Below are 15470 nucleotides of genomic sequence, written 5' to 3'. Positions count from 1 at the left end.
GGCTTTCAGGAATGTATATACTGTAAGCAGTTTCCCAGTTACGTAGTTTAATAAAGGTTCTTTCTTGCTGTTATCGCTACGTCGTGCCTTGTGGGAGCCCACCTACACTTCAGAAACAAGTCAACTAAACCAAAGCTGTGGAGCTATCTTGTTTTCACTAAGCACAGTAAACGGTTTACGCAAAGCACTAAACTGTAGTTAAACTAAAACAAAGTATAGAGGAAGTATGAAAGCCAAACATAGCCATTATCACTTTAATGCAAATTATAGAAATCAAATATGTGAACACTTTGAGTCCAAATTCCTGTTAAAGTTTGAAACTATTCTCACCCTTGTGTTTTATTTCCTGCTAAAATCACTTTTTTGCTAAGTGTCCCCCCCATCCTCCGCCTCAAAAAAGTTTTAATTTCCTCTCTATATCTTCTTCCAATTTAGACAATGCCATCAAGGGGGGGGGGGGACCAACTGCTCAAATTTAGCTTGGAATTCAGCTGAACAAAAATATATCTAACCTGAAGAATTAATTCAGGAAAGGTTTCAGGGATCCAGACAAGCCAATCTTGTTGAGATGTAACAATCAAATGACTTTTATAAGTAGCATAATCAAGATACTGTGGAATTTATTTTCCAGAGAGGTATCTGCTACTGTAACTAAAACAAGAGAACATTGTAGTACCTTAAATATATTGTGCTGTAAACCTCCACAGATTAGAATCTCCAAGCAATGCCATAAAATTCTTCATTACAGTATGTGTGTTATTGGTTGTACAGTATATTCATATGTATTGTATTTATAACATGGCCATAGTAGCTGGCTTTAATTTTTTTTATCACCCATTCACTACTATTGAAGCACAATCAGTTTATGTATAAAACTTCTCCCAGTAGCAATTTACATTGTTGAATTAACTGGCAATATGGACTACCATCATTATTCAATTCTGTAGAACTAAACTGTTGAATATATGAATCTAAGGCAATCCTGTTTATGCTTACCTGGCAGAAATCCCTATTGAAATTATGCGGATTTAGTTCAGAGCAAACATGCATAAAATGGTACTGCACAATACTTAGTCTTAAACAGAGCTACAAGTTGACATCAGCTTAATCAAAAACTCAAGAAGGTTTTAGTTGATTTATCAGGGGGGCAAATTTTAATCACCAAGGCTGAAATTGAAGGGACCCTAGCTGATTTTTTGAAGGCATTTTGGTTGTTCTGCATTCCTATAATTGAACATGGAGGAGGGAATCAAAATTTAAAGATGGCTTTTCTGTCTAACAGTGTTTCACCTTTTTATTATTAAACTGTAAATAATCTTCCCACTTCCTCGATTTCCTTTACGGAAGGTTAACATTGAATTGTTTAAAAGCTAATATATTAAAACTAAGGACAACTGTGGTTTTGATAGGGAATACATGTGCAGTACTATGCTAAATGTAGAAATAAATGATACTCAGTTCCAATGAACTTACTTTCTAGTATTTAGGATTTCAGCCCCAACCTTTTTGCCTTTCACTGGCAAGCGAGTACTTTTTTGTTCAAAGAGACCTTTATCCACCAACTGGCTGTTGCGACAGGGTCTTCTAAGAGAGGGTAGTATTTCATGATGTGAGTCACCTTGGGTCCTACAATGGGAAATAGGTGGGATATAAAATATATGCATAGCTCCATTGGCTAGAGCGTGGTGCTGACAATACTCAAGGTTGCAGGTTCGATCCCCGTAAGGGACAGCTGCATTTTCCTTAAGGTCCCTTCCAACTCTATGATTCTATGAGAAATAAGGACAATGATCAAGCAGTGTTACCCAGAGGAAGCATAGAGATTTTCCACATTGGATGTGCAACTGTTTGAAAGTTGCTTGAGGTTGTTTCAGCCTTTGTTTGACTGACATGCAAGACAATATCATGCTGATGAAGCGCCTTTGTAGAGAATGAGTTAACAGTTCAGTAGCCCATAAATGTTGCTTACATTTGCACTTAATACAAATGCATCATGCTGGAAACTTACTCTGAAATATGATTTGGCACCTGCCTTCTATCTACACTTAACACCATCACCAGATTCCTTGTCAACAGTTTGACAACTAAATTGTTTTTCAGTTGCTCCCTAAAGCATTAAAAATGTTAAGTTTTGTGTTTGTGGGCATGATCCTAACAAAGCTCAGCATTTTCACTTTCAGTCTTTCACATCTTCCTGTTGAAATCAGTGGGACTTAATATTAACTTGACCATGTTCTCTGCTTTTATATAACTGGTCATATTGTTATACCCTTGAATCCTTTTATTGATCTAATAGTATAGATAACCATCACTACCCCTAAAGTTCTTAGAAACTTTTAATTTGTTGGGCATCTTATATTGGGCTGACTCTCTAGGACTTCAGTGTACATTAAAGTTCTGCATTAGGTTGGAACACCATCCTGTTTTGAGCTGAACTAAATTAGAAAAATGGTGAAATGCTTCTTCCTTCATGTGTATGACTTGTAATTTATTCAGTGGAGCCTGACTCAGGCTTGGATTGGATTCAGATATAATCATGCAGAGTAGGCCCACTGAAATCCATGGGGCTTGCTAGCCACGACTAACGCAAGTTCTATAAATTTAAACATTCCATGAATGACTAAGTGTGGCTCTGGCTGCTATTTCCTTATCATAGAATCACTATTGGCTTACTGTACCATTCATGTTTAATGCCATATTAGTAATCACAGAAGCTGGTTCCTTTAATGACAAGTTGGTACTCATGTAGCAATAATCCCCATACTGTATTCCGGACCAAAGTTCTGCTAACCAGAAACTGTGCTATATGATGTTTGTTTGCTGGTTAATAAATACATTAATAAGTGCACTCATGACCGAGTAAAGATTAAAAAAACTAAGAGAAAGCCTTTGAGAAATTAGCTTTGAACTTGTTGTGTTTTTACTGCAACAAGTGCTGCAGAGTATTCATTAAAAACAGTTGTTCTTAATGACCCACAAGCTACTTTTTCATGTGTACTATTGATTGGCTGCAATATGGAAAAGGACAAATCAACCTCACAGAATCATATAACTTTTATCCCAGTTCAGATGCATTGGGTGTGGTATCCAATGTGGTGCCCCCCCCCCGGCTCCATACGTTATTGGACTAACTCCCAGCAGCCCAAACCAGTGGTCAGGAATGATGGAGCTGTAATCCAACATCTGGGGGGCACCACATTCACTACCCCTGCATTAGAAAAAAAAACCCCACTGGTATGTACTTAAAAGCATACCTTCTAATAGGAATGGAGAGCATGGCTTTTAAATTTTATCTCATGTAATTCCATTCATGAGTGATTCCTGTATTACTACACAAACATAGGTCTTGATCCAAAGATCATAGCTGCCAAGTTATCCCTTTTTTTAAGGAATTTTCCCTTATGCTAAATAGGATTCCTCACGAGAAAAGGGAAAACTTGGCAGCTATGCCAAAGATGCACCCACAATTTATATGCACACTTGAGCTCTCCTAAAACACAGGGTACAATGTACAAGAGGCTTTGACAAAAAATTCCTCCATTTATGCTGATTCTTCTAGGTGCATTTCTACATTATGTGGAGAGGGTTGCAGTTCAGGAATGACAATCCTATATTGCTAATGAATTGTGGCTAATTTGAAATGTTTATAACATTCATAAGAATGCTTTAGTTTCCTTACAGGTTCTTGCAGAAGTTTAAGGGCATTGATGAATGTTACAAAACTTTCAGAACTAACCATAATGTCCCATAGATCAGCTCAAATATTTTCAATCGATTATAAAGACATTGAACAATAAGGAAGTAAAACTAGTTCCTTCTCCAATATGATGTTCAGATAAAACAGCTGTAATGCTTAGGGGGAAATAAGTCTCTCTGAATTTCAAAAAAAATACTTTAATGTAAGGTGAAATATTTATAAACAACAGACTTTTTCAATAAAAATATACATATTTTAACTGGGCATCATTATACTCCTAATCAGGACTGAACTACATCCCTGGCTTGGTCCTCAGTCACTGCTGGAAGAGTCTGAGCTATCAGAAGATGAAGAATCTTTCTCCTTTTTTCTCTTCTTTTTCCCCTTTTTGTGATGTTTTCTTTTCTTGGATTTACTCTTTTTCTCCTTCTTTTCCTTTTTGTGGGATTTCTGCTTTTTCGATTTAGGCTCATCCTCTTCTGTGGCACTTGAGGAACAAGACCTTTAAACACAAGAACATCAATTTGTTCAGTTGTACACCAATGCCCCATAGTGAAATATTGAAATCTGATAGATCTTTAGCTAAAAAGAATTAACTTGGCTAAATACACCAAAGAGGGACTTTTCTCCTAAGCTCTATTGTTCTAAACACCGGAGGACCCTGAACACTAGAGCTAGGCAATATTGGGTTCTCAACCTTACAATGTATCACCAGCCAAACATCACGGTTTGGCAATAAACCGTGATGCTGAAAGAAGCTGCCCCAGCCGGCGAGATGCCAGGTGAAACTGCTGCAGCTCTCATTGTGGGAGCTGAGGTGCTTTCATCCTAGCACCTTGGGGTGCTTGGCCGGGGGGCGGAAAGGCTCCTGAACCCAGCTGAGCGAGCCCCAATGTCCCTGCTGGTTAGAGGGACCTCGGGGCGCCTTTGCGAGGCTCCCTTCACAGGAGCAGGGGGTGAGCAAGCTACCTCGCCCCCCACTCCCAGAAGATAGACCAGGCAGCGGTAGGCAAGCGCACAGAGCTTGTCAGGCTTTTGATCTCTTTCCTTGTGGAGTGGTCGTTCACCCCAGGAGGAAAGACGCAGCCCACCCACCCCCCGACAAAGTCCACAAGGTGCCTCGCGAAGCGGGGCTTCCTGAGGCTGCTGGGCCCGGCAAAAGCATCACAGAGCCCCTGCACTATCTGGCTACCTTGGACCAGGAGGGTGGGCTCCACCTTTCCTCTGGAAAGATGCAGCCAGGCAGTAGCCAAACAAACCTGCCTCCACCCAGAGCCCACACCCGGCTGCCGGCTTGCCCAAGCCGGAGGTGAGGTGGGGGCTCCTTTAAACTTCTCCATTGAGGGACATGCAGCAGAGAGCAGAGAGCGATGGCAGTTTCACTCAGCGGTATATCGCTGGTGAAACCGCCACTGTTCCCGAGTTCCTCTGCCTCCATCTCGCAACTGCAGCTTGTTTTTCCCTGGAGGCAGTGGGACTCAGGAGTGTTGGTGGTTTCACCAGCGATATACCGCTGAGTGAAGCTGTCTTTGCAGCCTGCCTCTCATACTGGTCCTAGGCAATATATTGATATGTCGCCCAGGCCTCCGTGAGAGGAAACCTGTGGGAAAACCTTGGGAGAGCATAAAAGGTTTTTCCGGAGATACTCCTCCAATGACCAGTGAAAACCAGTAAGAAAAGGGTCCGTCTACACTGCATGAAGCAAGGTTTCAATGAGCAAAGGAATGGAAGGTGCCTCTTCTGGGTGGATCTGCCTGGCAAAGCATTCCACAACCATCAACCAATAGAAGCAGGTCCAGCATCACCACTCCAGCTGAACTCTGGAACATCCGAATGGCTCAGGCCACTGACACAATAACCCCAAGTGCTCTCTCATGTTTTGCAGAACCTGTTTGACTCCCTGGTGTGCTCTAGAGCTTAAGGCGGGGAAACAAACTGGAAGACAGCTCAAACACGAGTAGAGGAGAACTCCAGTAGAATGCTCATCATCATCATACCTAACTAGTGGCAGTGAAGGCAGCAAAGAAGGCCTACTTTGCTGCCTCGATTGCATCCTCACTCCACCCAATACATGCTTCTACTTGCAGAGATTCGTGCAGGATTTAGTAGCAACAGCAATTCATCATTGAAAAGAAATTAAATTTCTGTTTCTATTATATAAAAACTTTTTGAACATACAAAATCTTGGATTAGAAAAAAGCCCAAATGGTTTCCCACCCATCTTTAAATGGTGTCATTACATGCAGAGGTTCAGATTTGAAGACAATCTGAGCAGAATATGTTTCACACTTCTCCCTGTTATGCAGAGACAAAGCTTTCAAAATTATACCTTTTCCTTGCTTTCTTTAATTTTGATTTTTCTTTGCCTTTCTTTTTGGTCTTTTTCTTTTCTTCTTCCGCAGAAGTCCCTGTGAGTTAACAAAGTAAGATGTTACCCCTCAAAAAAAGAGATAATACATTACTTTAATTGTTTCAACCCTTTAAGAGGTAAGAACATAAGAATCGTCTGCTGGATCAGGCTAATGGCCATCTAGTCCAGCAGCCTGTTCTCACAGTGGTTAGCCAGATGCCTGTGGGAAACCCGCAAGCAATAATCAAGCACAAAGCACTCTCCCCTCCTGTGGTTTCTAGCAACTGGTGTTCAGAAGCATTACTGCCTCCAGCTGTGGAGGAAGAACATAGGTATTGTTGCTAGTACTCACTGAGCACCTTATTACCCAGGAACATGTCCACTTATGTAAGCAAAGATAATCCAGGCAAAGCTTTCAGGATAGTTAAAACTAACAAATCCATGTACAATCAGGAATGGGTGATAAAACAGTAAGTAATCTTAAAACGCAGTAAATGGCCATTGCAAATTAAGCAGTGAGATTAACAATTACTAAAACCTTGCGTTAAATAACTCCAACCTGAAGTCACGATGAAAAGAAGGTTGCCACTAGGAGAATCTTAGAGGCAAGGGCATTCCATAAATGGGGCACCACTACAGAGAAGGTCCTCTCTTGCATCACCAAGGATGGAGCTCTAAGGGGAGCCTTCCCAGAAGATCTCAAAACATTATTATTTACACCTAGAACTGGGCAGCTTTTAGTTCTGCATGACTGTAAAATTTAAAAAGGATCATTCTTTTGCTTGGTTGCTATTCTATAACACATAAGCAACCAGATACTTAGGTGGGGTGGAAGACTGTTCTAAGAGAAGGAAGACAGGAGATATAGATATATTACACACGGACACACTGTTTTTTAAAAAGCACCTTACCCTTTTTTTCTGGAATGGCCTGCAGCTTTCCCAGCTCCTCTTCTTCGCTCTCCTCACTGCTTGTGCTGCTGACATCTAAAACTATGTCTCTTTTAGGGTCCACCCGAAGAAAGTTTCGGCATTCAAATGTCAGGTGACCAGCTGCATATAATTAAGCAATATGGGGGGGGGGGAGAGCCAACAAAATAATTAGCAAGAGGTTTCTGGGATTGTATTATATTCTTCCTGCCACTATGTGTAACAAACATTTTATTCTTAAAAAGCAATGTGAATGATAATGTTGTTCCAATGACTTTTGTCAGAAACATAGCCTGGCTAAGGTCCTGACCCATCAGCATTCTAGGCTGGGGGGACATATTGCTTGGTCAGCCATATTTTACTCGGATTCTTGCCATGCTATGCAATGTCTGTTTGCACCATTTACTGATCCAGATTCTCAGCTTTCATTTAAAAGAAAAAGCAAGGGTTGTATCCAACAGAATGACCTCTGCACAGGCTTAATGGAACTCTCCCCACACTTGCTGGCACCACCCAATTCTTCCAATACAAATGTTAGTGCTATTATACCAATACTGGTGGGATGAAGGGTGGTTTTGTGGCTGAAAGTGCAAGGGTTGTATAAATCCTGCATCATAGCCCAATGCTGTTATACCCATATTGCTGAGAGGGGCTGAGAATTTTTGGGGTGTGTGTGTGTGTGCAGGGGTTTGGAAAATATATCTGGGATGTGTGTGAAGTTGACTATTGCAGCTGTGCCTGGGGGTGGAATGATTAATGCCTTAATGGGGTCAGGAGAAGAGAAACGGGGGCTTTTGTGGGTGGGTGGATTTTAATTGCAAAAACTCCCAGAAGGAAAGGGCTAATCTCTCCTCCTTCCTTAGTGCTGCTTCTGCAAAACTATGCAGCTCTGTGCCGCATTTCCCCAAACAAACAAACCTAAAACTGTGTAGTTTAGAGTTAAAATTATTAACAATAACTGTGTTTAAAAATACTACAGTAGAAGTCTGATCAGCAGTGAACAAAATGCCTTGCATGCTTAAAACATTTTCCCCTCTCTTTTATTAGCACTATCAAATCCCCCAGTCTATGGATTTTCTCCCACCTGGTGTGGGCTTTCGACTGTCACGAAATGTGACTCTAAGCAGTGAAGTGTGTATGCATACAATGCATGTTATAATGTGCACATAAAGATAGCATTCCACCACTCGGTTCTAAAAATTTCATGAGGAAAGCCTCTGGGCATAGTCATCTTTATGTGTTATGTATGCATGTGCATGAATTCATATTTTTGGGCATAGCCCCCTCAGGTGAACTTAGTGTAAAACAAAAACAGAAACCAAACCCATAATACACCCAGCAGTAACAAATCATTTAAGAGCATAGGCCAATTGTAGTTCCAGGCAGGACCACATTATTACTAACAAATACTTGCAATGGTTGGTAATAGATCCCATTTCTGAGGAAAAATGGGTTTCTTTCATGAAATGGATCTTTTCATAAGATAGGTTTTCTGGCAGGCAGACTGATGGTGGGGTTAACACTGGTTGAAGAAGAGTTGTTTAACCAAAAGATACACAAGTACAGCTTTAATATGAAAGCACACGAAAACCATGAAAAAATATCACCCTAAGATGAATCCGAGACATTTTAACAGCCTCTGCCCTCCCCTATTTCGATATTCCTTTCAGCAATTTATGTAACAATTCACTGTGTGTGTGTTCCTTCCTTCTGTTCACAGTTCTCAGGATCCGAATCAGTGTCTTTTGCTGTACATTAAATATGCTCCTACTCAAATACTATACACTGATAATGGCATTGCCTGAGTACAACAAACTAGTGATGTTTGTGGTAAATATTAGGAAATAATTATATCTTCATTTTTGTAGATACTTACGATAGCCACATTTCTTGCACCCTGCTCTGATGTTATCTTTATTTCCACCTGAAAAGGCCAAATATATTTCATATTAGTTTGAGAAAGATAAATGTGGAATATAAAGGATAACAACTGATCTGCCATATACATCAGTATTGACAATGTTCTCATATACAGAATATCAATAATTGTATTAGCCACATACTATTAACAAAATGTATCTTACAGCCAGAGAAGTTCCCAAAGTGTGATAAAGGCATTATGATAGCAGCCATGCCTTTTGCATCAAAAACTGCCATTCCAGTTTTGCAAGGCTGGATGCTTAGCCAAATTAAGATGCCATTTCCCCCTTATAGCTTACAAGCTATCAGTGCTACCTTCAGTGGGAATATGATCGTGTTTAAATACATTATCATTTCCTGACATAGATGGACTAATGGCAGCCATATATGAGGCTGGTGAACCTGGTGGGTTCTGGTTGACCAAGAACTGCCATAAGATTCAAGGAAACCTGAGATAAAGTTAACGGCTAAGCCTCTGTCTACCCCTGCCTGAAATTGCTGTCCCTTAGGTTGCAAAGGCTGTATTAGCACACAATTATTCTAATTATGGGGGGGGATTGTTTGGACTATATCAGGATTTCATATTCCTTTTTGTTTTCACTTTTAAAGATTAGTAATATTGTGGAGGTTAACCAGAGGGCAGCAGCTCAAAATAATATAATGGTGAACATAAGCTAATTAACATACAAACTAAGCAACACTCTAGTTTGCATGAAAAAGCTCCGCTGACTGAATTCATTTCCATAGAAACTGCAGGGGCCAAAATAAAATTAACAGAATTGTACTGATGGTGGTAGGTACATAAATAGCCCATTACTTAAAAGATAATTCAATTCAAAACTCTCCCCATGTTTATATCTAATGAGCTGATTAAGGTTTTGCAGATCATTTTGAATAACCATTGCAATAGCAAAAGAAAACATCTACTGGGATATTTATTTATTTTATTTAAAAATCTAATTACTGTGCAAACTAGATTCTGAAGTTTAGCAACTCCACTCAGCTTATCCATACTATTCAATTATTACTGCATGCAACAGAAAAGGTAGATTTAAAAGTAAACTTTCACCTTGGAATTATTATTAATAATCTTTATATAGTAAATGGATTTTTACCTGGGATAAAAATGGATCAAATGTCCATTATCTCTAATTATCCTATTGTATCACTTATAGGAAAAAACAGAAGATCTTATTCTATTGGAAGGAGAAGGCATTGCATAGGATTCATACTGTAAGCTGCTTCGTGGAGGATTTTCCCCCAAAGCAGGCTATGAATCTCGCAACTAACTAAATACATACATACATACAATACAGGGGTAGCCTATAGCAACCTCCAGGTGTTACTGAACTCTAGCTTGCATCATCCCTAGTCACTGGCTATGCTGATCAGAGTTGGAGTTGAACAACATCTAGAGCAGGCATCCCCAAACTGCGGCCCTCCAGATGTTTTGGCCTACAACTCCCATGATCCCTAGCTAACAGGACCAGTGGTCGGGGAAGATGGGAATTGTAGTCCAAAACATCTGGAAGGCCGAAGTTTGGGGATGCCTGATCTAGAGGCTCCATGTTGGTCCCTTGTGAGATAATATTTATAGTGGTTGTTGAACTTATTTAGATCAACTTAAGCCAAACTGTAGGCTATTAATATGAACTTCGAACTTGGGACAACAGTTTGTTACAGTGGTACCTCGGTTTATGAACACAATTGGTTGCGGAAGTCTGTTCATAAACTGAAGCGTTGATAAACTGAAGCGAACTTTCCCATTGAAAGTAATGGAAAGTGAATTAATCCGTTCCAGATGGGTCTGCGGTGTTCGTAAACCGAAAATTTGTAAACGGAGGTGTTCATAAACCGAGGTTCCACTGTACATCATACTCCACGCTCAAATAATATTGCTTTGTTGTTATATTATACACTTTTGCTTAGTTTAGTATGTACAACATTTCCGAAGCAAAGAAACTAAAACAGTGGAAATGTCAAAACAAATCTACTATCAAATCCTGGCATAAATATGGGACTTTCTCAATTCACAACTGTCATGCCCATAAGAATTTCTAAGGAATAAAATAAATAGAACTTTTCAAACTTAACCTAGTCATAGCTGCCAAGTTATCCCTTTTTTAAAGGGATTTCCCCTTATGCTGAATAGGCTTCCTCGTGAGAAAAGGGAAAACTTGGCAGCTATGCCTAGTATGTAATTCTGGCAGAGGGACCACTCAGCTTTACTTGATATATCCCACAAAGTTTTGACATAACAATTATTTGTATTGTATTTTTACACAGCATTGTAACATCAACTGTATTTTGGGTTTGTCAACTTGGCTTTTATTCTCCTCTGTTTTCTTGTTTGTATATTTTTGGTGGGGAAATATCAATAAAAAGTCTAAACCAAGTGTGAGGAACCTGTGGACCTCCAGATGTTGTTTGACTACAACTCCCATCATCCCTGAAGGCACTAGTTCCTACTTCTGGTTTTTTAAAAAAATAGATTTTCCATCTCAACTATAAATTCTAGAAAAGGGGACTAAATGTTCTTCCTTTCCTAAAGGAAGTTCTATCATCAAATACGTTTTTTAAATCTACATTTCACATAGCCTTTGGAAAGCATTACTGATTTCAGAATCTGTACAAGTAGCAAGGATTTCTGCAGCCCCCCTTTTAAAAACCTTGCACAGTTCTAAAATCCATTATGTCACTCTTTATTCAAGTACTCCACCCACTTAATAAGAAGAAACTAATTATGCTTTGATAATATGCTATTATCAAAATCATCATTATATTGTTATGGTGCCTTTTTGTTAAAATAGTGCCACCAGGGGGGGAAACATGCAACCCATTAGCACTTCTGACAAGAAGTGGATTGACATGCTGTCCTCTCTTGGGTTCCAGACAATTATGGTACAAATTTGATGCAACAGCTGCAGACCTACTTATTTAAAACTGGGTCTGCCCCCATCACATATGTTTAAAGCAAAAAGGCATGTGAGTAGTTCATACTTCTCTGTCCACAGGTGCCTCCCCCACCAGCTTCTTCCTTGATGTCACTCCCCAACCCCTCCTGATTGGACCCTAACACCAAAAGCAAGCCCAGCTTGGAGAAAAGCTGGGGGGGGGGCAGAGACAAGAACCAATGGGTCAATAATAGCAGACATATTCCAACAACTACTAACCCCCAAGCATGACCCCTCTTTCTAACTTTCTTATCTACATGCACCTGAATGCTCAAAGTAAATAAATACAGGTGGTAGTAATATTCATTCTTCCTTGTCTAAGTCAGGGGAGTGCCAAAGAGTGATTTCTCAGTTATGTGTGGGTCAAATAAAGGAAAAAGATATTTGCACAAGTTTGCCTCAAAGGGCTTCAGTAAAAACTTTTGCTTTTTCCTCCTAGCTAGTCCTAGAAAGTTACTAGGACTGTCTGAATGTATTTGCTGACAGCTCAAAAATCATTTGAAGTCAGTTTCTTTTGCATGTGTGTTCTTAAAATCAACTCTCAACTAATTCAAGGGGTCACCTGCCCCTTCTCCTGTCGACCAGGTGCTGGAAACCACAGCAGGGGTAAGTGCTCTTGAACTCATGTCCTGCTTGTGGCCTTCCCATAGGCAGGCCACTGTGAGAACAGGATGCTGGCCTAGATGAGCCACTAGCCTGATCCAGCAGGACACAGGACACTTGATCTTTCCTGGACACAGTAGCATCAGAGAAGTTCAGCTAGTCTAGGAGCAGGCATTTGCCTCTTTCCTCTCATATGGCGCAACTTTACATGGCCAGAGTGGTTCAGCAGGAGGGGCCTGCTGTATACAGCAATAGGAAGCTGCCATATCCTTTCAGTTTATTTCTCCATCTTCTTGCCTGGTATTGTTGACTGGCAAAGGCTCTCCTGAATCTCCATATTACAACTGTAGGAATCCACCCCCCCACCTCTTAATGAAATTATTATCTTCCAAAACAAGTCTTTTAAGTCATACTGTATTCCCCCCTTTTTTTAAATGAATCACAAATTCAGTAGAAAAGGGGAGGCATGCAGAAACAGGGAAGTAATGGGAGAAACATTTTACAAGTTACCGGTATCGTGATATGAATACTGTCACCTAAGTTTTTTGTGGTTTGTTTGTTTTTTACAATAATAGCAGCAGAACACTGCTCGTACCTCTTAACACTTGGAGATCAGATTAGATTTTTGGTGAACAACAGGCACTGTGAAACTACACATTAAAAAACAAACAAACATCACAACCGCAAGAAGTATACAGATACCGTAATCCAATTCCTATTATTATTTCTTTTATCTAAGAAACACAACTGAAACCTTCCATAACAAATTTAAAAAAATCCTTCCAGTAGCACCTTAGAGACCAACTACGTTTGTCATTGGTATGAGCTTTCGTGTGCATGCACACTTCTTCAGATACACTGAAACAGAAGTCTCCAGACCCTTATATATACAGTAGTGTGAGGGTGGGGAGGGGTATTCTCAGGAGGGTGGTGGGAATGGGTGTTTGACTGATAGGTGTGGAAACTCGTTGACGACTGTTAACGACTGCAATTTGTCTTACAGGAAAAAGCAAGGGGCGAGATGGCTAAAGCTAGCTTTATCATGTATAATGAGATAAGAATGCAATGTCTTTGTTCAGGCCAGGTCTCTCCATGGTTCCAAGTTTGGAAGTTCCAAACTCCACTGAGTTCGGCAGCATTTTAATCCCCAAACTGCAATCCCGATCACTTCAGAGCAATTCCCCCAGAATTCAGCAGGGTCTACTTCTGAGTAGGCACGCACGGGACTGCAGGTGCTCCCCGGGACTCCCTTCAACTCGAGAGCACGTTGGGCTGCTCTTCCCCTCGTCCTCGGTTTGAGCGACAGGAGATGCAGCAGCGGTGACTTTCCACACTGCCACGATCTCGCGCGTGGCCCTTCCGCGCCCCACCCCGTTTGAACCGCTCACCTGGCAACGCCATGCAGCCCCCGACCGAGACGCCACGATGCCCCGCTCTTGGCCGGACGAAGTAGCAATGGCAGCGCTTCCCCGCCGGAAAACTTTGACCCGAGCACGAAGGGCGAGTACCATCAGGCAGAGAAGAGGGGTGGAGGAAGGAGGAAGAGGGACGATATTGCCAGGGAGACAAGTGAAGGAACTGCAGATAGGGAATCCATTTCTGATTCCCGGAGAAAGAGCTTTAAGGTTGACAGGGGAGGCCCTTCGCTGATCCCCGGACGAAGGTGTCCCAGGCCACGCAACTGTCACAGAAACCCTGCAATAGTGCGATAGTCCCCTTCCTATAAGCCGCTCCTAGCCAAAGGAGGCGGGCTGCCTAGTTGATTGGCAGCGCTTCTGGTCCTTGTCAATCGGAATAAAAGTAGCCCAGTAGCTAAAGAAGAAAATGAGGGGGGGGGACTACGTAAAGGACCCTTCTTTATTTCCACGCATACTGTTAAGAGTTTTTCCATCTCCACCGTTCTAGGGCGGATAGAAAAAGTTGCGGTGCCGCTACCCGGCCGGAAGATTTTGTACCGGACACAGCGGGTTGTACCAGTATCCCAGATCTGCGGGGGGATACCCCTCCCCTGCGATGAGAGGAAACAGCACAGTTCCATTCGTGGAGCGGATGCTTTAGCTCAGAGGCTCTTGAAATAGGTTTGCATGGGTGGGAACATTTTTGTTTGGCCTTCCAGGGTGCGGATTGGAAGCTTGCCTTCTTTTCAGCTCTGGTGTGTCTCCCCCCCCGGTAGAAGTGGTAATTCCCGACTTCCAACATGGCGGGAGGTTCGCCCTGGATTCCCGTTTAACAGAGTTCCGTGCGTCTGCCTTCTCCCGGGTCCAGGGACCGCCGCGCAGTGAACCAGCTGCGCCCAAGCCCACACCATGAGTAACATCTACATCCAGGAACCGCCGACGAATGGCAAGGTTAGGGAGGGGGTTGCTTGTGACCGTAGTTAAAATGTTCCCTTTCCACCGCTTTTCCTCTATCGGGCTGCAGGTCCCTCCTTACGTCGTTTCTTCTGTTATCATCAGTTTGGGTGAAGACAGAAGGCAAATGGCATTTCTCCATCTTGTCCACGCAAGGGACCTACTACGGTACTTGCTTGTTCTTCCTCTTGTTTCAAACATAGCGCAAGAAACCTTTGGTTATTTTTAAATCTCTCTTGCAAGCCTGTTGCCCTGAAATACAACCAAGGAATAAATAGTGTTTTGCTCTGATATCCTCTTATATCAATTATTTAAAACAGGTGTAACTGTTCTCCATTCTACTCATTTTGTGTGTGTGTGTTCCTGTGTGAGTAGTTGGCGGATCATATTATTCCTTCTAGCTAGTTCTTTGTTGCTGCTTCTGCTAACTGCACATGTGAATGTGCGTTATGTAGGGTTGCAATATTTCAAAAATTAAAAACCAGGACACTGAAAGTTGTTGAGTTTTTTTCCTGCAAAAAACCCACAATTTTTCGATTGATTTGCCTGACATCCAGGACAAAGCACTGACTTTAGAAAATCCTGATGCATTGCAGCCGTATGTTATGTTATACTTGAATAAACATTTACAGTTTATGTAACACAGGCAATCATTCTCTGATACTG

The 15470-nt window shown here is 41.4% G+C and overlaps 2 protein-coding genes across 2 annotated transcripts in view; one reads left to right on the top strand and one right to left on the bottom strand.

The window, feature by feature from the left end:
* Window positions 1-3878: 3878 nt before the first annotated feature.
* SREK1IP1 (SREK1 interacting protein 1) lies at window positions 3879-13900 on the bottom strand. Its single transcript, XM_035100354.3, has 5 exons — window positions 13842-13900; window positions 8853-8900; window positions 6959-7099; window positions 6027-6105; window positions 3879-4199 (listed from the first exon to the last, which is right to left on the bottom strand). The coding sequence occupies exons 1-5, from the start codon at window positions 13852-13854 to the stop codon at window positions 4010-4012; spliced, it is 471 nt and encodes a 156-aa protein (XP_034956245.2). The 5' UTR covers window positions 13855-13900; the 3' UTR covers window positions 3879-4009.
* Window positions 13901-14630: 730 nt separating this feature from the next.
* Window positions 14631-15470, top strand: part of CWC27 (CWC27 spliceosome associated cyclophilin) — a 111155-nt gene continuing 110315 nt past the window's right edge. The window contains exon 1 of the mRNA XM_035100352.3: window positions 14631-14801. Coding sequence (XP_034956243.3) covers window positions 14760-14801 — 42 coding nt within the window. The 5' untranslated portion in view covers window positions 14631-14759. The remainder of the gene's footprint in view (window positions 14802-15470) is intronic.

The sequence above is a fragment of the Zootoca vivipara genome, chromosome 10 (genome assembly GCF_965207765.1).
Source record: "Zootoca vivipara chromosome 10, rZooViv2.hap1.1, whole genome shotgun sequence".
NCBI classification, from domain to species: Eukaryota; Metazoa; Chordata; class Lepidosauria; order Squamata; family Lacertidae; genus Zootoca; species Zootoca vivipara.
Note: the sequence above shows the minus strand (reverse complement) of the source record. Positions and strands in the feature narration are given on the sequence as shown.

Bases quoted from the DNA above. Each gene is read 5' to 3' on its own strand.
- SREK1IP1 (XM_035100354.3), bottom strand. The intron at 6,106-6,958 runs GTAAGGTGCTTT...GTTAACTCACAG, and splicing joins GGCCATTCCAGAAAAAAAGG to GGACTTCTGCGGAAGAAGAA. The intron at 4,200-6,026 runs GTATAATTTTGA...TTGTGTTTAAAG, and splicing joins TTAAAGAAAGCAAGGAAAAG to GTCTTGTTCCTCAAGTGCCA.